Source organism: Dromaius novaehollandiae, chromosome 1 (genome assembly GCF_036370855.1).
Source record: "Dromaius novaehollandiae isolate bDroNov1 chromosome 1, bDroNov1.hap1, whole genome shotgun sequence".
In the NCBI taxonomy this organism is placed as follows: Eukaryota; Metazoa; Chordata; class Aves; order Casuariiformes; family Dromaiidae; genus Dromaius; species Dromaius novaehollandiae.
The window spans coordinates 54,776,243-54,801,074 of record NC_088098.1 but is presented as its reverse complement, the minus strand read 5'-3'; the positions used below and the strand labels follow the sequence as shown (position 1 = coordinate 54,801,074).

The 24,832-nt window shown below is 44.7% G+C and overlaps 1 protein-coding gene across 1 annotated transcript in view; it reads right to left on the bottom strand.

Annotated features, from left to right (window-relative positions):
- Nucleotides 1–9,191: 9,191 nt before the first annotated feature.
- Nucleotides 9,192–24,832, bottom strand: part of MYH9 (myosin heavy chain 9) — a 73,025-nt gene continuing 57,384 nt past the window's right edge. Inside the window, exons 21-41 of the mRNA XM_026117880.2 lie at nt 24,386–24,517; nt 23,494–23,700; nt 22,861–22,998; nt 22,234–22,357; nt 21,249–21,420; nt 20,443–20,655; nt 19,843–19,987; nt 19,103–19,309; nt 18,902–19,006; nt 17,500–17,652; nt 16,860–17,108; nt 16,164–16,376; nt 15,270–15,482; nt 14,768–14,929; nt 13,955–14,083; nt 13,533–13,621; nt 13,208–13,331; nt 11,938–12,146; nt 11,399–11,507; nt 10,903–11,075; nt 9,192–10,715 (exon numbers count right to left, since the gene is read on the bottom strand). Of these exons, the coding sequence (XP_025973665.1) occupies nt 10,598–10,715; nt 10,903–11,075; nt 11,399–11,507; nt 11,938–12,146; nt 13,208–13,331; nt 13,533–13,621; nt 13,955–14,083; nt 14,768–14,929; nt 15,270–15,482; nt 16,164–16,376; nt 16,860–17,108; nt 17,500–17,652; nt 18,902–19,006; nt 19,103–19,309; nt 19,843–19,987; nt 20,443–20,655; nt 21,249–21,420; nt 22,234–22,357; nt 22,861–22,998; nt 23,494–23,700; nt 24,386–24,517 (3,384 nt within the window). The 3' untranslated portion in view covers nt 9,192–10,597. The remainder of the gene's footprint in view (nt 10,716–10,902; nt 11,076–11,398; nt 11,508–11,937; nt 12,147–13,207; nt 13,332–13,532; nt 13,622–13,954; nt 14,084–14,767; nt 14,930–15,269; nt 15,483–16,163; nt 16,377–16,859; nt 17,109–17,499; nt 17,653–18,901; nt 19,007–19,102; nt 19,310–19,842; nt 19,988–20,442; nt 20,656–21,248; nt 21,421–22,233; nt 22,358–22,860; nt 22,999–23,493; nt 23,701–24,385; nt 24,518–24,832) is intronic.

Genomic DNA, 24,832 nt, shown 5'->3' with positions numbered 1-24,832 from the left:
TCCTGGCACAATATCTGGCCTAGTTAGCAAGCAGGTCTGTGCTGGTTATAACCAGAGAGGAAAGAGAACACCCAAAAGCTAAGCAGGTAAAGTAAGGCCTGAGTCCAAACATAACTTTACTGTCTATATAATCATTGCTTGGATCTACTGCTTGCTTCATTCTCACCTGGAGACTTAAATATGATTGATTAGTCCTGGTCTGTGCGTAGAAGGGACCCAACTTTCAGCCATGAGAGGAGCTAGGCAGTGCCAGTATCCTGTGAATGTAATGGTTTAATCATATTCAGTGGAGCTTTTCTGGTGGCCGAAGTCAAGCCTTTATCTCCAGCCTAGAAAAGACACTAAATGCCTCAGTTTCAGTAAAGGTAACAGATTGGTTTGCCTCTCTAAGCACCAGAAGCTCACAGCCAGCCTGCCCTGGGTAGAGGCAGGGACGCTGCAAGGGCAGGCAGTGAAGGCTGATGGAGGAGCTGCTGTGACCAGCTGAAAAGATGTCAAGGGATTTCTAACCTATGCTGGAAAAATTAAGTGCAGAGGGAGTTGTGGGCTCTTCTGGTTGACTCCAGTGCAGGGAAAGTCCTGCAAGCTTGCTTCAATTAGCAGGGAAAGCTCTGCCTTAGTGGGATGTGGCTATGTGAAGTTCAACCCAAGCTCCGAATGGGTTGTGAAGAGGGCATGAGTGTGGCACGTGGGGACATCAGCACTGCGAGACACCCAGTCAGGTGCGGGAGACCTGGGCCCTGTACCTTGCCTCCTGCGGGAAATACCAGGAGATGTGGTCAAGGTCATGTCAATCCTTTAGCACAATATACAGCTGTCCCTGCAAGAGATTTCCCACCTCTGAAAGGCACCAACCAACTCAAGAGACACCAGCCCAGGGATCAGCCCCACAGCCCAGGGATCAGCCCCACAGCCCAAAAAACAGGGCCACAGCTGAGAGGTGCCCCAGGCCAGGGGCAGTGCCAGTGGGTGGCATCCTCCCCAGGGCTCTCCCCTTACCTCCAGCAGCCCAGTCATGCTGCTCTCCTGCAGCCAGGCCTTGCCAAGAAGAAAGTACGGGTGTTTCCAGAGAAGGCACTTAATGCAGCTGTATCTGCTGAAGGATATTTCCTCCCTTCATCCCAATAGTCAGGAAAGGCTTTGTTCGAATGGGGAAATCTGAGTCAGCTGCCCACTGCAGCTCTCCTACCCACACACAGCTTGTCGCTAGCTGGAAAGAAGCCAGTTTGGGGAGCCTCTTGCCAGCATTGCCCAACTGCTTCCCAAATTCAAGGCATTTCTGTTCTGTATAAATATAGATTATCTTTCCGAGGAGACCAAGAAGTTCAGTTTATGCTTTCTGTTTGGTATGAATGTCTCATGACAGTTTATTTTAATAGTCTTGCAGCTTTTAAGAGTTCACGGTGTGGTGGTGAGGCAGCTTCTCCTGACATGAGAGCTATAGGTACTGTGACCCTACAGAGAGCAGGTGTCCCATAATACAGCTTGTTGAAGTGTGTGGGGGTGAGGGGATTGTTGAGGCTTAAAAGCAGTTCAGCTGAGGGAAGCCCTAATTGCATACAACTGCCTGTCAGGGACATTTTATGTTTGCATTCAATGAAGTGACCTGCTACAACACTTCATGGCTCCATCATTTGATGAAGCATGTCTTAGCTGAGGTGCCTGGTCTGGCTGGCATCTCGGGGCAAAAAGAGCCCCGCTGAAGGTCTCAGTTACAAAACTGGGCTTGATGGGAATACCTGAGGCCTCTGCTTCCTTCTGCCAATACTGAGAAATGCATTAAAAATTGATGGCAAGGATGTTTTAACCTGCTTCAGGAAGATTTTTCAGGGCCTGAGATCTGCCAGAGACCGGACAGTAGAGCTAAGCGGTGAACAGCCAGTCCATCTGCAAAGGAGAGTGAGACCTTGAAATCTGGCTTTGACCTGAGAAAATATTTCCAGACTCTCCTCATGGTTATTCCAGATGCAGCTCTGTCTGGCACAGTGCCCTGTGGTGGATACTCTGACATGGGCACACAGAGGCTTAGGCTGCTGAGAGCCTGCTGCAGGATTTGACAGGAAACACCTCCAGGCCTCCAGCAGAAATTCACCCAGGCTGCAAGGGCTGGTGGAGACCTGCAGTCCCAGTGGTCCCCAAACACTGCTACATTATCCCACTCTTGATTCCCGACTGTCTTCAGGCCTTGGCACAAGGAGCCTGGCTGCAGCAGGACTTGGGGCAGGGGAGATGCAAGGATGGTGCCAGAAAGGCTGGAAAGGGCTGGACAACATGGTCTGAGCTGTCCCTCCTCACTCTCAGTCAAAGCAAAACAATGTGGCTCATCGTTGCCCAAGCCAAGCTCTCAGATGTGTCTTCTCCCTGGGCGGTGGTGTCTGATGCTGGATGCTGCTGACACCCCAATGTTTAGCACCATGCTTGCCGTGTAGTCTCCCTCTGCCTGTGCACTCATCCAAGCCTCAGGTGGCTTTTCCCTAAGTGATGTGACTAGGCATACTTCCCTGAAGGTAGAACTTACCTGTGGCATCCAGCCAGGTACCTGTCTGGTTTGGGAACTTGTTTGGAGAGGGGCAGGCAGCTGGGCTTAGAGGTGAAGACAGCTGTGGGTTGAATGCCCACCATCACCAATGGGATCTTCCACCCTCTTCTTTCCAGCAGATATTCATTTCAGCCTTTCTTTATTGCATTGATTTAGTGTTAGACATTCTTGTTTCCCTGAGGGACATCCAGGCCTTTCTTGGCTCTTGCTGAGTCTTTGGACCTGACACCTTTCTGTGCACAGTCCAAGGGCTAATTACATACAGGGCCTGGCAGCTCTTCCGAATTTCTACCTTCTCTCTCCACTGCATGCCTCTTTGCTCCTGGGTTAGGAGAGAGGGGCCAAAGAGAAGCTCTGATCTGGTCTCCGTACATGTTTTTTTTTTTTTTTTTTTCTCCCTAACCTTCCCATTCATTCACTGTCCAAAGCAAACAAGTCAGATCTTTTCCTAAGGAGGCCTTTCCAGTCTTTGTTCATTCTCAAAGTCTGGTCCTGCAGCCTGTCTGGGGCTGTGCTGTGCCCCGCAAGGCAGGGGCCAGCTCTGCAGGCCACATAGCACATGGCATTGGAGAGTCTATGCTGATTCAATGTCCTGATGTTTCTGCTGGTGGCAGTGGGGATATGTGGCCAGAACCAGTCATCCCTGTGGGTACTGTAAGAGAGCAAAACAGTTCTGTCAGCTTTTCTGTTCAAACAACTCTGGTTTTCTTATCTTCTACCCAGGGAGTGGTTTAGGTAAATGAGCTCAAGGGTAGGTGAAGTTTACTGTTGGTTCCTCTCTTATGCTGTACAGATTTATGCATTTTCCTCCACTGTAACAGGCCTATCATCCATGCCAGCCTTCTCCTCTTCGTATCAGCCTCACTGGCTGTAAGAGAAAGCTGAGCATTTCCCTTAGCAAAGGGAAGGGGATGAAGCACAGAAAAACTCCCTTTAGTTTGACAGCAAAGAGAACAAAACAACCACCATAGCTCTCATGAGGACAGCACCAGATACATGTCAGACTGGAAGCTTTGGCTCACAGTTATGTGTCCAAGCTGTTCCTGCCGCAGGGTCCCCTTTTCCTTGTGTGGGGTTCCACTGAAGTCTCTTAACTGCAGATCCTTGCCAGGGGCATAAGCAATGTCCTTGAAGTCACTTCCCAAAACTCCCCAGTTGATGGGAACTGCCAACAGAGAAACAGTGAGCTGTACTTCAAGCAAGAGCTGATCAAGAGGTTTATCTGTGCCTTACCCACAAGGGCACACCAGTGTGAGACAGCTGGGTGCATCGTGCTTCCAAAAACGATGAGCCAGCTCATTGCAAGCTGCACGGCACACAATTACATTGACAGCAGAAAGGATCAAAAGCCTGCACAGCAAATTGGGCTGTGTGTTACCTTGTTAAAACCTTTTTTTGGCTGAGCCAATACCTCTGCTTCAAAGCCTGCTGCAGTTCCTAACAACAACATTAGCACTTCTTATGCAAGTTGATAGGAGTTGCCTGACATCTGAGCTGGTCTGTCCTCCAGAGGTGAGATCCTCATGTGTGCAGTGGCTGCAGAGGATGCTTCAGGAAGCAGAGAGAGGCTCTGAAAGAGCAACCTCCAACCCAGGATGAATTCAGTAGTGTAGGCATGCCACATGCAGCCCCTGTGCCTTTCTTAACCCCGTGGGCTCAATGGGGAAGTGTCAGGAAGGAAATGAAACAAGAGGCTGTTGACACACACCCGCTGGCCACGGGAGAGCTTGGGGAGGCTGCATCAATCCACCAGGCCTGCAGGGCTGTGCAGTTTGCCACGGTCCTCTCTAGCCCTGAGAAGAGCCCAGGGTTGGAGAAAGGGGTCCAGAAGGGAAGAGGCAGCCAAAGTTGTCTCGGTGATCTCCCACCTGTGCCTGGGCTAGGATTTTTCCCCTGATGGAGGAGAAGTGAGTACCAGGTGCCTGATGCTTCCTACCCAATAGCCAACCTCACTGGGACCACTTCCTGCTGAAGCTCAGCCAGGAGTTTGGAGGAGGAAAAGTGAAAGGTGGGCTCTGACATGATGCTGTTTCTTTATAAGGCAACACACAGAGATTTGTTTCCCTGGATACAGCAGGATTGAAGAGCAGGAGGAAAATTTCTTCAGGTTTTTTTTCCCCCCCCCCCCATTTAGTCATTATTTCACCCCCCAAAAATGGTGTAGATTTGCTTACAGGTGCAGCTGGTCAGTGCATCTTTTGGCTATACAGTTTGGCATTTTGCTGCTTCTAGGAAAATCTATCAGCTGAACAAAACCAATTCTCTTCACTTTGTCTCCAGTAAGACTTTCTCCTGCCATGGAGCTCCACTTCAGTCTGGCCTTACATTAGGTTTGGGATGACGAGTGATGGCTTATACCCAAAAAAGGAGTTCAAGAAAGTAATACCCTATCATAACGCTCTTTTCCATGAGGTTTCACAGACTTTCCATCACAACTGGGTGAAAGTCAATTAAGGCTGTAGTATATCCACAATATAATTCCAGATAATTTAGTTTTGTGCTGCTAATTAATGAGTAATATGGAATAGCGAGGCCAGGCACACCATCATCATCAGTTCTCCATTTTCGCTGCCATTCTTCCTTATGACCAGGATGCTGAGCAATAGTGAAACTTCTAAGGCAGATCGCCTAGTCAGGGGCACGCATAGATATTAAAGCACTACAGTGTCCAGTGCTGCAGAAAGAGGGTCTTCTGCAGCCTGTACGCTCTCTTAGCAGCTGTAGGTAGCCTGCCTTAAAGGTAGAGAAGGTAGCCTGCCTTAAATATTCCTTCTGCAGAAACAAGCGATTGCCTAGTCCAAAGGTAACTGTACTTTTACCTAGTGGATTTTTAAGTGTCTTTCTCTGCAAATTTTCCTTTTATAGATTTGAAAGGACCTTCATCTGGCCCTCCAGGCTTGGTGAGAGAGGCTGCCTCACCACACACAATTGGCTTGAGAATGGATTCCAGCATCTCTTCTCTCACATACCACACCATCATCACTTGAAACGCTTCACATTTTTCTTTTTCCTTTTGCTGCATCCACATTGGCTTAAAATGGTAGTAAGGACTGGAGAGTCACAGATTTAGATCTGGAAGGTTTTTTTTTCCCCCCCTTTTTCTTTCTGTTTTGGCTCACTGTCTTGGCATCAGAGCAGGGAAAGAGGTAAGTCCAGGCAGATGGCAAGTGGTTTTCTACTAATATTGACTATCTGTCCTGCAACAAGGAAGGTTGTCTCCAGCTGTGCTTGGAGACGAGGTTCAAAAGGATATGCACGAGGCAAGGCTTGGATCCAAGGCTTTTCAGGGAATGCTATGCAGTGCGATCTTGCCAGCAGGATTAGGACAAAGCATCTCAAGAACAGTTTGAGTAGCTCGCAGGGTTGGGTTGGGCTTCCAAGACAGAGAGCCCGTCCCTTACACAAAGCAAGGATAGGGAGGCCACACCAGACAACCTCAGAGATTCCTCCCAGCTCTATGTGCCATGAAGCAGGCTGTGCATCTGTAAGGATACATGGTCCTAGACAACGCAAGCCAATAGTTAGTGCTTTACGTGCCCTGAGGAACACTACTGCTCACAAATCTCTACTTAGGCTGCAACAAGCCTGGTCAGGCCACATTTTAGTTTGAAATCACTCAAATGACTGCTCTGTCCAAGCCCTCCCTCATCTGCATCTCCTCCAGGGACAGGAGGGCTATGTTACAATTTTCCATCATAGCTTACCCCCTCCCTATTGTGTGTGCCTGTCAATGGAGCATCCTAGGCCCAGAGCCATCTAATCTGTGCCCTCCTTTTAGACAAAGGTGAGGCTCCATTAATGTAAATGTTCCAAAGAAGTGATACTTGAAACAAGGTGGGGAGGAAAGGGAAGGGGGCTAAATCCCCTTCCTAAATCTGGCAGGTCATTGTTGTATTGAGTGAAACTAACTGCAACTAGCTCTAATAGAGATTACGTTCACTCTGCCCATAGGCAAGCTGTAGCACAAACAAGACTAACATTCAACTCGTATCTGTGCAGAAAGGCTCTCCGCAGCACAGCTTGATGCTGCAGGTTTAGCAATTTGCCTCCACATCCCTGAGGCTGCGACAAGCCTGACTGCTCTGCTCCCTCCACCACTCCTTTGTTCTGCCATTAAAACAACCTGCACAAGCAGTGCTGTAACCTGCATCACTAAGATTATTATTTTTAGCTTGAGTTATTAATTTTAATGATTTAGGTTACAGCATAGGCCCATAAACCACTGTGCCAGTACAACAGTCTGGTGCAGGGACAGAGATGCTTTCAACTAGCTTTACCACCAAACCTTGCATCTTCTGAAACTATACCCATTTGTCTCCTCTTGCTCAGACCCTTCCAAAGTCTACTGAAGATCAAGGCTGAGGTTGGCTTATACAGACAATAGACAGAGCTGGAGCTTCCAGGAACAACTCTTTTGCAGGACCTCAGATCAGGTAACAGTTTAATCTCAGCCACGCTTGCTTATTACAGTATTTGTACCACTCACCTACTCAGGCCATCCCAAACATCTCAGGAAAACCTGTGTGAGGCATTGAACAACTTTAGAGATCTAAGGAAAGTAGCAAACCAGGAGCCAAGAAAACATACTAGGTCAAGGCTGCCCTTTGCAGGAAAGTGGAAAATTTTGTTAAAAACTCATTTTGCCCTTCCATGTAAAAAGGTGGAAGGTTGAAGCGAAGTCTTGTGTCAATGGAAAAAATACACAAGGCTCCTTCCACCATGCACAGGAGAACAGATCAACATCCAAGCAGTACACTGACTTGCACAGCAGGACAAAAACCAGCCCGAGTTTAAAGAGGTCAGCATAGAGGTGTTAAGGCTGTTCTGGTCTGTATTACAAGCATCTGGCCAACTGGCATTATTTCAAGAAGATCCTTTGATCTGAAGGCAATTTCTATGTAATTTAAGGGGTACATTGTTCACAAAACTATCCTATATATTTCTGCAAAACAGGTTGGAAAGAGACAAGACAGAAGCATGTGAACCAACAGACTCCCAGACGAGAATTTCAGTTCTTAAACTTAAATCCTGTTTTTAACAGCATCCAGGTAAGGCATTAGTACCTCAGTAAGTTACAGCCATACAGCTGAGCCTGTATTCCATACATGAACACAGCTCTGTCCCTTTATGCTGTTGCTTCATGCAGCACCCTAAGAGACCCCTCCTCCTCATGGGCTGTTGCGCATGAAAGTTTGATCAGACACATGCACCAGGTTGCTCAAAGGAGAATTATTAAAGTGGGCTCTTGACTTTCTGAGTTCTACCACATAGACCCCTGCCCTCAGCCCCTGGCAAAACAATGCACCTTGCTTCTATATATAAGCAAATACCTCACCTCATCCTCAAAGCATTAATTCCTGTTTAGTGTTCAAAAATCTGCAGCCTGTGTTACATAACATGGAAAGTTGTTCACAATCACACTGACCCCTTACATGGGACTATACCCATTGGTGCAGCAATGGACAGCCAATCTTCTTCTGCACGCCTCCCTTTCCTGCCATCTTCCTACTATTTCTTATGAGAAGACTTCCACCCTTCCCCAGCATTTGCTTAGACAGGAATCCCACGCTTTTGTGGCTCTAAATTCTCATGATCCTCTGAGAATCAGTTTACTGAAGCTGCATCTTCATTGCTCTGTGTTTTCCAGCACTCCTTTTTGTAGGAGCACTTGCTGGCTGTATAGTATCCCCTCTTGGTGAACATTGGCACTTGCTTCTGAGTCACTTCCACTCACTGCAGCCCCTAGTGCAGTTGCTAACTCAGATTTTCTTATCTAGGTTTAAGTCTCAGCCAACGTGGGATGAAAGGGAAGTGGTTACGATTATCAGAGCAATGTCTGTATTATACAAGAACAGACATAAGTCTCCAACATTACTTCTGCAGATAATAGAGAATGTGATTTCAGGCCTGCCAGTGAGCTGCAGGATCAGGTCTTCTTATCAGAGCTACACCATCAGAGCTGTGACACCACATAGGCAGAGGGTTCAAGAACCCCAAACCTGCTCCAGCAGAGGCAAGCTTCCGTACAACCCTGAAGGAGGAGGTAACAGGGGCAGGAGCTGATGTTATGCTCTAGTTTGCTATGCTACTTGAGCACCTAGGACAATTTATGGAAGAATACAGGCCGAAGTTCCTTATTTCTAGGAAAAATGCTACAAAAGTAGATGACAAAAGGACAAAATGGAAGATGATTGAAAGGAATTTTTGCTAATCCATTGATTAAAACTGACTTCCAGACATCTGCCATTTCCCCTATCAACTTTTATTTCTTAGCTGTGGAAGAAGGGGAAGGCAAAGTTTGCACAATTGTTGTAAGAGGTTTCAGTCTCAAATACTGCCTTCAGACCAAGAACAGAGCTAGCTCAGCTCAAATTTACAGCCTTACGTTTTAAGTTAACTGCATACAAAAGAGGTACATTATCTTCCTCTGAAGTTGCTGGTGGCAGTTGCTGCCAGCTGCCCCAGTAATACATTGTGGGTACTGTAACATCTGATTTCAGCTATGGACAGTCACTCAGCATTTGAGAAGGGCTGCAGCTCAGCTGACAGGACAGGCTGATGCTCTGACACCACCACTGTTTCCTTTAGAAGCTGCACACATGGTCTTCACTGCACCTACAGAAGGAGGGAACAGCGACACAAGCACACAGACTGCAACACATGGATAATCTTTATTGGTAACATCAGTGGAGCACCAGTAAACCATTACTGACTGTAGTGGTGACACACAGCTGAGGCACATGCTAAGGCACTTTTATTATATAAAATTTTTTTTTATTTTTTGTGACAGCAATTGGGACATGAGGCTCCTGCATTTAGAGCGCTTCAGGCATACAGTATGGTGCTTCATATTTAATTTTTTACTTTGCTCATAAGTAAGTCTAAATGCAGCATATACAATATGGTTAAGAATAAAGGTAAATCCAGCAACCAGTGTACAGTGTAGAAAAGTAAAGACTATCTCTATATAACCATGGTCCCAATAGAAAGGCAGTGATAAAGACCTTTATTTTTTTCTTAATTACTTATTATGAGAGATACAAAGGCCTTACATATATCTGTGCAGATTAAAGGGTTTTTAATATACTCTTAGTCAATGGTGCAGAATAACTAATCCCAACCCCTGGTTACAGAGCAGGTGCAAAAGGCTTGGACATGTCAATAAAAGAGGGATTCTTCCCTCCCCTTATCCCCACCCTCTGCTCATTACTCTATAAAATTCCCCTAGATTCTGCCTATTACCATTAAATATATTTGGTCCCCCAGAGATTCTCAGACAAGCACAAGGACATTCTTCTGCTTCCCCTGCCTGTCACTAACTACTGGTTCACACTACCTTAGACGAAACCGCTCAGAGGCAGAGACAATAACAGGACATCATTGCACTTCAGAGATCTGTCCAGATAATAAAAATGAGAAAAAAAAAAAAGAAAAAGAAAAAAGACAACTTTGGCAAGTCCTCCAACTGGCTGATCCTGAGAGAAGCTTCCCTCCTCACCTCTCCCTGGAAATATGTGAAAGAAGAAAAGGTTTTGCCATGGCCAAAGCACACCGTTATTCCTGAAACTGCTCCCAAACCGTTTGGGTGGGCAGAATAAAAGCGGCAGAAGTCTGAGGTCACTGAACATGATTGCCAAAAGCAAACAAAGAGGGAAGGGAAAGAATATAGGAAGGTGCTTCCCTGCGGCTAGGATCTGAAGACAAAAAGTAGATTTACAGCAAAAATAAGCTTTCCCTAACCCCCACTCCCTCCAAAATGTGTAAGGATTCACCAGCAGACATGGCACAGACAGTTCTACAGGCCTTTGTAGTTGCCAAACTCTGCTGGTCAGATTTCAGAGCCCTGACTCTTTGGCATTAAATACAAAGAGGATTAGGAAATTGGAAAGAGGGGGAAGCTAGGAACACAGATGCCCGATGGCTCTAGATACACAGAGCTGGGTTGGCTGTGCAGATTCCTAGCCAATTTAGGAGGAGAGGGTTTGCAGAAAGTCCAATGGAAGAGGGGAAGGTGGATGGGTCACTCCATCACGTGTAACCTGGGTCAAATGAGAGGACTTATTCAGTAGCTTTGGCATCACCAGCATCTGCCTTGCCATCCACTTCCTCATCAGAGCACTCTCCTGCACCCTTCCTGCCAATCCGACGTGGCACAACAAATGGCAGGTCCCCACGCCTAGGGAAGGAAGGACAGCATGTCAGTAACCCAAGATTTCACTGACCACCAGACAAAACAGGCTTTGGAGAAAGGTAAGGAAGTGCCTGGTCACACTCCTTGCTGTGAGCGAATGCCACTGTGAGCAGTTACAGAAAGACTGTGCTGGACTGGCTGCAATGCTGTCACATAAAACACTCAGCCTTACCTGAGTTTGCTCTTGAGGGAGCTGACCTCTCTATTCATTGCATCAGCTGTTTCAGTGGCATCCTCCAATTCACGCTGGAGCTTCCTACGGTATGCATTGGCTCGCTGGGCCTCTTCTTCAGCTTCCTCAAGCTGCCGTTTCAGCTGCTTCAAGCGCATGTTTGCCTTGTCCGCCTGAGTGTGTAAGGGAAAGGAGGTCAGCTTCTCCCAGAGTTACAGCACTGCTGCAGCTACAGCAGCAAGAAGCAGAATTTCTGAATAACACCCCCTCTTCCCTTCCTGAGGGCAGCTGCCTATGACTAGACAGTTCCAAGCTTTTCCTTAAAAGCATTACATTTTCATCTGTATCATCTTGTAATTATCACAGTGAGGGAGAAAGGAGAGAAATTCATAGGAAGGTTAATGCTAGAGCCTTCTAAATGCAAATGATATTTTGTTCACAGAAAGGAAATCCTCCCTCCAGAAGACTCGCTGATCCTGTGGGTAACTGTACACACCTGATCTTTGTATTGCTCAGCATTACGTCTCTCATCATCCACCTGCAGCAATATATCTTTCAGCTTCTTCTCGGCACGGCGCACCTGCTTGCTGGCAGCCTGGCGCTCCCTACACAGAAATACAGTGATGGCTAAGACAAGACATTATCCTCTGTTGTCCCCAACAACAAGACCTGAAACAGGCAAGTTAGAAACAAAGAAGATGCCACTAGTCATAACTTAGAGCAAAGGGGATGGGAGAAGAGGTTGTCCAGAAATGACCAAAAAGGCACCAAAATCACACAGAGCACCACTCTTCCTGAAGCTACTGAGGGACAACAACACTGCATCACAGTTGCAGCTTTCAGAATGGTGAAGTTTGGAAGAAGTTAGCAGTCTGTACAATGAAAACGAGGAAGGTCTGTGAAGATCTTAGTTCTCTACACTCCCCAGTACCTAGGATGAAGCCCTCACTCATATAAATCAGAATCTGTTCAGGACTTAACATCCCAGAGTGGGTAGAGGCTTCTAATGCAACAATAGTTTCTGATGGGACGTACTTTGTCTCCATGTCCAACTGCTCTTCCAGCTGCACTATCTTTGCCTCCAAGGCTGTGATGGTAGCCTTGTACTTCGACTTCACTGCACTCTCCATCTCCTGCAGCTTAAGCTTGAGCTCCTTGTTCTGGCGCTCCATCTGCTGGCGAGCATTCTCATTCTTCTGTGCATTGCTGCGCTCAGCATTCAGGTCAGCGTTCATCTGATCAATCTGGGGAGAGAGGAAGTAATCAGCATACTGAGAGTTCCAGCCTGAAAGGCTGATACATTTCTCAGGCACCTGCTGACATGCAGAAGAAAAAATACCCACAAGGTGAGCTGAACACCTGGAATACTCAGATGAAGAAAGCATCTCTCTGCAGACAGAGACACAGACCATCTCTCACAATGTCTCAGTTTACCCAGCTTTTCAAAGTAATTCCTTGAACAACAGGTTTATCAAGCTCCTCTTACGGCTGGATTTGCCAACCACATACAATCCCCTCTGGGATGAGAGCCATGGTTTGGCATTTAACACATAATTACCAGTCTCAGTGGATTGCATCCATGCTGAAACCAGTGAATTCAATACATGTGCTTTATTAATTTATCACGTATTTGCTGTCTGTCTACTTCTACTACATCGAAGCGGCCTAAAAACACTGACTTTCAAAGGTGGAAGAGCAAGACTCAATCTACTTTTAAGCCAGGGCTGTGGCTGATAGTTAATCAAGCAGAGGACTATGCTTTGGCCTACTGGAGTCAACAAACCATTTGGAAAGCCATCAGCCTGGCACCTTGGCTTGCTTGATTCTCAGTCAGGCAGATAAAACACACCAAAGAACAGTCAGATTAAGCTCATGGTTTCTATAGCAGCCTAACAAATTCCATATGGAATTTAGTCTGTTTGAAGAAGCGTGAAACTGACAAAGTCACTTTCCATACACATTGTGGCACTGCTCAGCTTGCCAAGTTGGAAAAGCATGCTATAGATCATATTTTGCATAACGCCTTAGTGCAGGAAAAGAGACACCAGGAATTTTTGATAAACCTGGGAGACTGTTCCAGCTATCTTGTCTCATGCAAATGATTTACTACTCCAGGTTCAAAATTAGTGAGTTGTTACGAGCACTGGCTGCCCTGTTTTCTCTACTGCAGCGTTCACGTGCTTCATCTTGCTCACATCTATGCAATATACTGTTGAGGGCCTGTACTGTACACAAACCAGACCACAGTTTGGCAGTTTACACAAATTTGAGAGACTCCACCAGCAGACTCAGCCTGAACAGGTACCTGAAGATTTGCCTTCTTGAGCCGGTCATTGATTATCTCTGTATTGCCCTGCTCCTCCTCTAACTCCTCCTCCAGCTGAGCTATCCGGGCCTCTAGGCGTCTCTTCTCCTCCATGGCCAGTGCTCTGTAGGACACAAGCATTAAAGTAGCGTTGGTGGCATTAGTGCCTTGGGGAAAACTTGCCACTTACAATTCTACAAAATGAGCTCAATCTTTCAAAAGAACGGAGGGTACAGCACACAATGCAGTCTATATAAAAATAACAGCCTACAAAGTATTTTCTCAGACCAGCTCCTCCACCCTTGAGCAGGGGAACATTACTCACCCTTTACCACTGTTGTTGGCAATCTCATCAGCCAACTCATCCCTTTCTTGCTGGGCCTGGCGCTTGGCACGCTCAGCAGCTGCAAGTTCCTGGAATGAAAACGAGACAGTCAGTGATGCAGTGGGAAGGTACCAATTAATGCAGAATAGGAAAAGCAGATACTGTAATGGGTGGAATGGTCTCTAGCTAGATTCAGACTTAACGATAAGATGTAGCCTGTTTTCCCCCTACCCCATAGCTTCCTTTGTTTTGCATCACTCCTATTACAGCTGTCAAGAAAGGGCCAAATTCTGCTGCTGGAAATGGACCTTGTATTTGAGCAAAGCAGAAAAGAAAAAAAAACACTCAAGCTTAGACTGCTGCACTTAGTTCTTGGCCAAAGAAAATGAACAAACCCTGGACCTGCATGTATACTCCATTACCTCCTGCAGTTGGATCATCTCTGCTTCCATGCTCTTTAACTTCTTCTCGTTCTCTTTAGCCTGTGCCAAGATCTCTTCTCTGGAAGTACGTGTGTCTTCCAGTTCCCTCATGTAATCCTTCATTTGTGCCTGAAAAGGGAGAATAAAAAAGGATCAATTTCAGAGCATCCACATGAACAGAATTGCTTACTTTACAGGAAACGTGGAGGGAAAATGGAAACAAGGACTTCATTAATCTTTAGCTAATCTTTTTACAGATTGCTGTAAAAAGAAAGAGAATAATCCTTTTTCCATTTCAAAAGTAACAGGAAAAGCAGTAATGGGAGCAGATAGGGCTGCTTAAATTGCAGAAAAAAATAAAAGCCTCATCAGACACTACAGAAAAAAGCTTTCTAGTGAAGCACTGGAATGGATTGCCTGGGGAGGATTTGGAGTCTTCCCTAAAAACAGATCAGATAAATGCCTGTAGGAATTACAAAGACATAGCAGAACTATCTTGGGGCATGAGAAGGTTTAAATGATCTTTTCAAGTCCCTCTAGCTTTGCAGCTCCATAATTCTTTCCAAAAGGACTGACAAAAGGCAAGGACTAGAGTAGACTTTCTCTACAGCTTGTCTCCCAGGGAATCAAACAGGCAGAACAAGGGTTAGAATGACACTTGAAATGCCAGTAATTCTTTCTGGTTAAATTGCCACAAGGCTCTACTGCTCCTGTGACACTGATGCATGGTTCCCATGAGGTGAAGTCTTGCATCTCATTATTTCCCTAGGTAAATGCTTTACACAGGCAGCTAAAGCAGTTACAATTCATCACCTGCAGTTTGCGGAGCTGCTTGATGGCTTCTTCACGATTCTTGTTAGCAGTATCTATGTGGCTCTCAAAATCCTTCAGGTCCATCTCTAGCTTCTTCCTGGCAGCCACAGCAATGGAACGCTGCTTTCTTTCATCTTCCAATTCCACCTCCATCTCCCGCACCTGTACAGAGAAATAAAGGTATCAGTGCATCAGCTCCTTGATTTTCCATCAGTCAGTTTTCACACCCTCCTAAGTGCAAGCATGTGACTTGTTTTCACTTCTCCTGGTAGGATGGATGGAGCTAACATTCCTTACTGATAAAGCCGCAAGGGTTCCTTTGATGGAAGAAGTCTGTTCAGAGAATCATGCATACAAGGGAGTATGTCTTGCAGAGCCTTGCAACACTGCCTGGAGAATTACTACTAACAAGGATCTGTGGATTGGCCCTGTCTATCTAATTATCTTTGGACACAAGTGCTGTTATGTGCAGAAAACTTTTAGGATTTATGAAGCAGCTTACTTGTCTAATCAGCTGTTTCTTCTTCTCTTCATTCTGTTCATCACGCCCCTGGAGATCTCGGTCAAACTGTGCCTTCATGGCCTGTTGGTTCACTTCTAGCCGCAGTTTGGCATCCTCTGTGGCCTGCAGTTCATCCTCCAGCTCTTCCAGCTGTGTCTTCATCTCCTCCACCTGCTGCTCCAGGGCTCGCTTAGCTTTCTCCAGCTCATGGACCTACAGCACATCACTACGCATTAGGTTTCCTCAAAGAATGTAGGCAATTTCACCTATCCTAAGAGCAAAAAAGTTGAAGAGCCACTCTTGTAAGACAGGATACAGAGATGCTACATTTGGTCCTTGTATTAATGTAGTGACACCCTTCAAAGCCAACTGCTTACATACTTCTGAGCCATCAAATGTGAATCCTGCTTAACTTTTAGCTCTGGTCATGTACGTGTGGTAAGGGGAGAAGAGGGAAGAAGGCATTTGTTAGCCCAACTCTGACCTACAGGAGACTTGCTAGAGCTGGATATCTCTGGTTCTGACAGAAGGCATGAAAATTTTTTTCATTCTCCGATTTTTTTCTTTTCTCTCCTGCTTATCACAATCTTCTGTGTCTTGAAATACTTGGGTTACTGTTTCCCATTGTCTAGCTATTCCTTGGCATTTTACACACAAGGCTTTCATCATACCCTTTCCTCTCCCGCAATTACACTAGGTAAGTTTTATTTCAACCCATCTTTCCTGCCTACTGCTGTAATAGAAACATTACAACACTCCTAAACCCAAAATGTTTTCAGTTTTCCCTGCTACGTTCCTCTGTGCATTCACACTAGTACAGGCTTTTTGCAGTATTTTGCTAACAGTATCACCTGTGTGCCATTTCCTACTCGGATGTTTTAACTTCATACTTACACTTTTCCCAACATCATCCTTTGAACTCATCAGGTCTTCCATCTCTGCACGGAACTGCTTATTGACTCGTTCTAGCTCAGCCTTCTCCTCTATGGCTTCTTCCAGGGCTCTGGCCAGGGAAAGGGCCTTAGTCTCCTTCTCACGGGCTTCTGCCTCAGCACGGTCCCGTTCTTCCGCGTACTTGGCAGAGATGTTCTTCTCTTCTGCCAACAGCTACAAGAGTACAGCATCAGCATTCTGAGAAATTACCAACAAGTTCTTGACAAGCTAAACATGCATTTTTTATGTTAGTGCCTTCTTAGCAGCATTCTGCCTTGGGTAGAAGGAACTAAGAAAATGCAGCTTCAAAGAATGCAGCATGTCACCCAACCTTTAACATCAGAACTGACTCAGGATGAACAAACCTCTGGTTCCCTAGGCCTCCAAACTATCGTTTCCAGATCTGATCTGTAAGCGACACTTTGAATTTGATCCTATTGATATGAATGTTAGCTCCTTGGGAAAAGAACAGCATGAAACTCCATAGGCATGGAACAGAATGTGTTTACCTCAATGGCAACTTATGTCTCTGCCTTATATGCTATGCCTCCATTCAGAAAGAAATATGAATTCTCCATGCATCAATGCTTAGATATTCTTATAGGCAGACCTGGCAAGGAAGATGCAGCTACTTAACTCCCTGTGACTAAGTCATACCTGATCAAACTTCTTTTGCTTCTTCTCCAGATTGGAAACCGTCTGCCGCTGATGATCCAGATCCACAGTGATGTCATCCAGCTCTTGCTGCAGGCGGGTCTTTGTTTTTTCCAGCTTGTCATATGCTGCTGCCTTCTCCTCATAACGCTGGGTCAAGCTCTCCAAGTCCTTCTGCAGCTTCTTCCTTGCTTCCTCTGCTAACTCAAGGCAGCCCAGACCATCATCCATTTTCTTCTTTGCATCTACCACCTGAAGGACAGAAATCACAGGTGAAGCCAAGCCACACAACACTCAACATGGCTTACTGGCACCAGAGGAGTCGAGGAAGTAAGTCTGCTCAGTTCTGCGATAATTACTTCAGTCAGGCTTAGAAACAGTGGCATAAATACAATACCATTATTTTGGAATAATGCTAAATCTGTGAATTCCCACAGGAGTTCTTGGATAAGAATTTAAAAGTAGTATGTGCTATGATTAGCAGGGATCATTTTCTCCCACCCCGGTCAGCAGGATCAGCCTTTCCCAGGAAAGGTTCTGTTTCTAGAAGTCAATTCTGCATTTATTTTTTACTTCCTTCAAGCCACACTTACACTTAACACTTCCTTTCAAGGGTTTGATTTGTGGGATGCAGATTCTGTACCTGTTGCTGAAGAACAGAGATCTGTTTCTCCAGGTTTCTCTTTGCCTCTTCCTCTTCTTCCAGCTGCTCTTTGATACTGTTCTTCTCATCCTCCATCTGCTTCAGCTTAGTGCTGAGACTGAGTTTTTGGCGAGTCTCCTCCTGCAGCAGCTCCTATAAAACAAGTACCCAAGTGGAACTCAACATCTTTCCTTCATATTAGACTAAAAGTCCTCACCCATTCCCTCCAGGATGAGCACTTTTGAAGTTGAGTTTAAGTATGCAACTTATTTCACAGATAAGCCAATTGAAGACTGAATTTAAATAATTGTCTTCCAGCAAGTCAGTACACAAACAGAATATCAAGAAGGGTCCCATTCTCTGCTACACTCTGATGATTAAAGCATGCTTCTTCGCTACACAAGTGCTATCTCCTGCTTTCCTGTGCAGCCACTGCACAGTTCTTTCTGGAGTCCTCTTGGAGTAGCACACAAAGCATTAAAACTTTTCCCAATGGTAGCATGACTGTACTCTGCCATGTAACTTTCTCATATTCAAGTATCAAAGAAACAGACAACAGGCTGAAGTGATTTAGCACAGTTAATAACAACTATCGCTCTTCTTAGCGGAGGAATTCTAGAATTCTTAGTGGAATTCTAAGACACTAATCATTCACCAGCTTAGGGCAGCAACAACGTTTATTAACTTATGCTGCCAGTACTTGCACTGAATGATCTATAGAGACTGATAAGTCCAGTCTTCAAACTAACATATAATTTTTGTATTATGCGCTATCTTTGATTCTGCTTTTTGAAAAACAGACTGAGTAGGCAGAACATCAATAGCAATTCAAGGTTACTTTGTATCTGAGGTTTGCCCCCCACTCCGGGTTCTGCTTGGTACTCGGTGCTTTACCAAAAGACTCAATTCCAGTAACAGTGAATGGTTCTTTTACCCTGACGTATAAGACTAAGCATGATTTTGGGAGGCAGGGGGGAGGATCGGATTATTTGAATCTACCACTTTCCCATTACCTGTTGTCAGATAAATTTCTGAAGTTAAATAGAAAATTTTATTTGAAATGACAGAAAAAAAACTTGTTATACGTTGACTATGAAGATCTCAAACAAGAACTTAGCATTGTAGCTCACTTCTAGCATTAAATAGCTCTCAAGTACAAAGGCAATGGAGGATGACTTCTAAATCTAAGACAGGGAAAATTCCATGTGATCTGCATACTGAGGAAGCACAAGGAAGATACTCAATACCAGGCTGTATAGCCCCTTAGCAAAATATCCAGACCCAATCCTTTGAAGTGCTTTATAACCAGTATTTAACAGTGTCCAGTGCTTTCTCACATTAAGCATTTGTAAGAGACACTGGATGCAACACACAAGGATGCCTCAGCTTCCAAAGCTCTCACCTGTGCATCCTGAAGTTGTGACTCCAGAGCAGAGAAGTCCTTTGCTAATTTGATTGATTTGCTGTCAGACTGGTTCAGAAGGCCTGTGACATTGTCCAATTCAACCTGAAGGAGAGATCAGAGTATGTCAGTTATTAGCAATCTTCTCTCCTCTCCAGCCCCCAGCTGAAACAGAAGCTAAGGAAAACACATGCCACTCACCTGCAGTTTGCTGACCCTCTCAGCCAGTTCTGTCTTCACTCTTTCACCTTCTGTAAATTTCACCTGCAGTTCTTGGAGCTGGGCATCTACTTTTTTCCGTTTGTGCTCAGCATCCCCTTTGCCCTGCAGGAGTACCTTCACCTCATTGGACAGCTCTGCCCTCTCACTTTCCAGAGCTTGTTTTGCTTTTTCAAGATTTGCTTTCACCTGGAGGAGGGGGGGGAGGGGAAAAAAACCCACCCAGAGTTTAGATATGGCAGGATACTTCTACTAAGTGTGTTTTTATGCCAACAAGCAAGTTTATGGTGTCTGTTTCACAGCTAAATCCCAGACCGCTTACTCAGAAAAACTGATTTGAACAGCCAGTCACTGACAAGCAGAAGACAATTTAACAATTGGAGAAGACAGTAATACTAGACAGTCTTGCACCATCAGATTTCCAAATTAAAGGTTGCACAGGTCAACAAGTGCTAGCAGTGGAAAGAACTAGACAGCGTCATGGCTACATAACATAAGATGCCTGATGGAAAATAGAATGAATGCAAATATTAAAAGCAACTGCATATATGATTCACAGTGGAAGATGATCTACTAAAGGAGGAAGAACACATGCATCAGAAGCCTAATGTAGGAAGCACTTCATATTCTTCTGCAGCTTTAAGCCCTGACTACTGCCCTAGAGCAGCTATCACTCCAAAGAGATTGCCTGATATGGCCTTATGTTTCCTGCTCCAGCATACCCGTTTGGTTTGTTCCAACTGCTCTGCCAGCTCTTCAATAGCTTGTGAATGTTTCTGCCTCATCTCTTGGATTTGAGCCTCATGAGTCTTTGCCTCATCCTCAAGGGTCTTCTTCAAAACTGTTACTTCTTGCTCTCGCTTTGACCTGTAAAATTCACAGCTTCTATATAGATGCCAAGGACAGAATCAGATAGGCATATCCATTAGCAGCATCACTGATGCAGAAAAATACTGAGGTCTGGTTAGCACTACAATCTATAAAGACACTCTTCAAAATCAGAACTTAGCTTCACACCCTTCTGAAGTTTGTAAGCACAAGGTCACAGCATTATTTTTAGCTTAAGAATTAAACAGTTTGAAAGCATTAATGTTTCAGGGGTTTTATCACCAGTGTGGTTAGGGAGCAAAAACTTTCATACATCAGGTCGGGGAATGTAGTCTTGACTGCAGCTTGCACACCAGTTCCTGTGTAGTCACTGAATCTGCTAACCAGTCTATTCTGATAAAGACTTGCTTTGATAAGAGACTGGATGCAGCAACATTCATTTAAAAAACAAAAACGAGCAAACAAGACTGCATGCATCTAGGTGTTGGAATTACCTGAGCTCCTGTTGAGCAGCTGTAGAATCTAGTGTGTCTTCTAGTTCTGTTTTCAGTGCCTCCAGCTCCTCTCCCAGATCCCGCTTCTGTTTTTCAGCTTTGTTCCTGAATGCTCTCTCTGACTCCAGGTCTTCTTGCAGCTCAGTGATCTGGGATTCAAGCTCACGGATCTTTTTCAGGGCCATGTTTTTCTGAGCTGCCTCCTCTTCCACCCTGTGTTCAACATAGACTTCTGGTCAGAGCAAGATTTAAACCATATGTACATTAAAACCACCTCTCCTGCCAAGAATGATCAAGAAAAAATGCTGGCAGTGGTCAGTTCTGCAAGACTATGTCCAAATTTCAATCCATAGATCATCCACAAATTCTAAGTTCTATCTCCCAATACTTGAGAGGGCAAGATTACTTACCTTAAAGTAGGTGACAGAGAGAGACTGACAACAGAAGAAAGCAGAAGAGAAAGCACCATTTCACACTGGAAATTGGACACTTGACTGAATAAATAAATAGAAAAACTCAGAAACTAGCACAGAAAGAGACAGTGTTTTGCCACTACTTGTTAACCCCCTCTGAAAGCATGCTGTTCCAGTGAAATATACACAGTGCAATTAACATTTATAGTCTAGTTCTGTATAGAGAATGCAGCAGCATGCAGCAGCCAAAGAACTCTGATGCTGAGTACACAGATCATTTGGTCAACAGACCAAAATACAACGGCCACAGATTCTGTTTGATCCCTATTCTTGAGTAAGTGACAAGACAAGAAATACTTCCTGATCTGGTGGCCCCAGAGGTCAGATTCTCACCTAGCTAAGGCTGCCTGTAGCTCCTCTTCCTTCTTGGCCAGCTGCATTTTGAGTTCTGCAATCTGAGCCTGCAGCTCAGCAATCTGGTCATGTAGATCACTGGAGTCTCCTTCAAGCTTTCTACGAGTCTTTTCCAATTCTTGCCTCTGCTTCTCTTCACGTCGCAGACGTTCTGAAGGAGATGAGGACACAACAGTTAGCATGGATGCAGCATACTCATTCAAAGAACATCGCACAAGACTTTGTTGCAGCTATCTAAGCAATAGTATCTTTCCAAGCAACACAAGTGTCCAAACAGTAGCTGGAGCGCATTATTCTGTCAAGATCTATACATGCAGCTGCCCCTATATTTTGTCTCAAACCAGATCTGGGCAATGCCCATTTCCCTCACCTGTCAGCCAACCCCCCCTTCATTGTAAAAGAATAAACAACCATCACAATGCCATTCCCTCCTAACCCACACCACAGAGGCACAAGCACTAAGTGATGCTGGACACAAGATCCTTCCTCACTTTGCTGAAAGGAAACAAGCTGACTCCTGTTGTGTTAACCAGGCCAGTCTCAAGATGAAATGCCTCTAGCTTGAGCTCTGAAGAACTTGTGCAAACAGAAAATCAGAAGCTGCACTAACCCTGACAGATTGATGCCACTGGAAGTAAAAAAGTGAAGATACTTCCACAGCAGGAGAAGAAAGAGAACCAGCCTCCCCTCTCCATTGGCCTGCTGCTTTGGATAGAATTTTTATTTAGACCAAGGGCTCAGCTGACAAGGCACATAACCTTCAGCCAGCCACTGAACAGCTCTATCAAACCAATCAATAGCATACACACTACAGCACTAGTTTTTAACCCCTTAGAAACAAGAGCAAGTCTAAAGCTCTAGAAATAAAACTGATATTCAACAAATGTTAAGAGGAAGCCATCTAACACTAGGAAAATGAGTCCCTTGCAGGACTTTTTTTTTTTTTTTTTTTTTTTTTTTTTACCTTCCAGGTCTGTGATCATGGCTTCATGCTTGTTCTTGAGTTTGGCTAAACTCTTAGATTTCTCCTCTTCCTCTGTTAGGTTGGTTGTAAATTCAGACATTCTGTCTTCCAAGAATTTCTTTTCCTGAAGAATTGAGAAGCCAGTGTCAAAGCAGTTGCTAGGATTATAAGAGATTTTTCAGAGCTGGCTGCGCTTGAAGATGTAAACATCATGAGTGTCTACTTCTGCTACAAGGAAACTCAGAAGGAAAGAAATCTTTTCAAGGTTCCAGTCAGTATTCAAATAACTGGTTACTTAAAGATTTGTATTTGATAGTCCTTTCAAGCTGAAAGGAAAGTCTGTTCATGAAGTAACTGGATCCTGTTTGGTGTAACAATGTAACAACAAAGGCTTGCTCAAGGACTGTTATTTAGTCAAGGCTATATAAACATCATACAATACTGACTTGCAAAGGATACAGGCTAGTAGTTAATTTCACAACTAAATTCAGGTCAGAGTTGCTCATGACCAGAATTGAATTAATTCGTAAGTTCCCCATAACATGTGAAAGCCCAGCCTTTGGTAAGTAGCTCCAGGAGAGCATTCTGAGCATCCTCAGCCAGCATGGGGAGCTGCAAGAGTCTTACCTTGGCCAATTTGAGATTCTGATCTTCCAAAACTATCACATCTTCTTCCAATTTCTTCAGTTTGGCCTCTGTGGTAACTTTTTCTAGCTGCAGCTTCTGCCTTGCACTTTCTTCTTCTTCAAGCTGCTCCTCTAGTTCCTTCATAACACCCACATAAAACATGACATTTGTCAGTGCTGCTCACTGAGTAGTATAATAGCACAATACCAATACTAGGACTTGGAGTGCATCTTTATCCTTTCTTCAAAGGAATATTATCACTTTACAGAAGTGACTTTTTGTGTCATGGCAATGCACTGCACTGAGTTCTTACAAAAAAGTTTTCTAGAAGAATAAACAATACTATTTTGCAAAGAAGACTGCTACCATTCCCCAAAAAACTCATTTAAGCAAGGCCTTGTCCAATTATTTGACAAGCAACCATAATCTTCATGTTTGAGAATGGAACAGCCCATTCCAGAGGGCCATCTGAGCACCTTTGGCTCACCAGTGTTCTATTGCTATTTCCACAGGTAGATTTTCTATGCTACTTTTTCATTCTCTCCCGTTCCCCTCCCAGCTGAGACAAAAGGACTGCTCTCTAACCCTTACTATCCTCTTTACTGACAAGAGATGACATTCCTAAAGCATTACCTGAATGTTCTGCTGCATTTTCTTCTTTTCAGTCTGCAGATGCTGACACCGTTCTTCTTCTTCCTCCACCCTGGCCTCAAGATCATGACAGATCTCCTCTAGTTCTTGCTTTTTGGCTGTAAGGCGAGCTCTTATCTCCTCAGCCTCAGCACACAGTTCAGTTTCTGCTTGCAACTGTTCCTGCAGCTGCATCTTCTCTGCCATTAGCTACATCAGACACAAACCCAGAAATTGCTGTAAGATAAGCTCCAATTCACCAAAGCACTTAGTGATCTGTGGTAACTGCAGTTAGCTTACTCCTATGTTCTGCAGTTATAGTCTTCACCATGGCAGCCACCTCCTGCTGCTAACCAAAAGCTAAATGTCTGTCTGTCTGTCTCTCTCTCTCTCTCTCTATATATATATATATTTTTTTTTTAAGTATCTGCTCCCCTTTACAAATCATGCACCACAACCACATAATATTACGTTGGCCTCAACAAATTTCTAAAGGTCATCCCATTTGAAATAAGGAGATTATCTAATTTTCCCCCATAAACGTAACACAGATATCAGCCCTAAAGAATAACAATCCTCCCCCCACCTTCTGCATTTCAAGCCAAATGGGTGCCATTAATGACCAGGATGAATTCAGCAGCTCTCTGTGATACTCAGCCAAAGGAGACTTCTCTTCACATAATGGATATAGCTGAGCCAGAGCTGCTCACTGTACAAAATGACCTGCTAGTGGAACCGAGTTGGAGAGAAGGGCAGAGGAAACTGAATAAGACACTAGCTCAGTTGCTTGTTGACAATGTAACTTGTCCATCAGACCACTAATGGAAAGGAAGAGCCTTCAAACAGTTGACTAGGTAGAGAAAGCGAGTTTTATGCATGAGATCGGCCAACTTACCTGGGCCTGGAAGGTCTCCATCTCACTCAGTCTGTTTTCTGCAGCTAGCTGCTTTTCCTTGACCTTCATTAGTTCTTCTTCTTTGGCCATCATCTCCTCTTCCTGCCTGCTTACTTGCAAAAGAGGTTTCACCTGTAAAGGAAACCAAGGCAATAGGAGAAATGTAAGAAAATGGAAAACATGGAGAAACACCCTAGCACTTGATGAGCATCCACTAAAACAACACTTGATCAGCGTCACATCTAAATGACTGACCAATTGCCACAAGTTTTGCTGCGAACACTAGCAGAATCATGGAGGGCTCAATATAGTCTATTCTGCCAGTAACATTGTCTGCCCGCCCATCCTTTCCTTCCAGTTGGGATGCATCAGGAAATAGATGGGCAAATTCCAGGAGCCTCGAGGAGCAGAGACTAAATAGTAACAGCAAGAGAGTAAAAAAAGTTG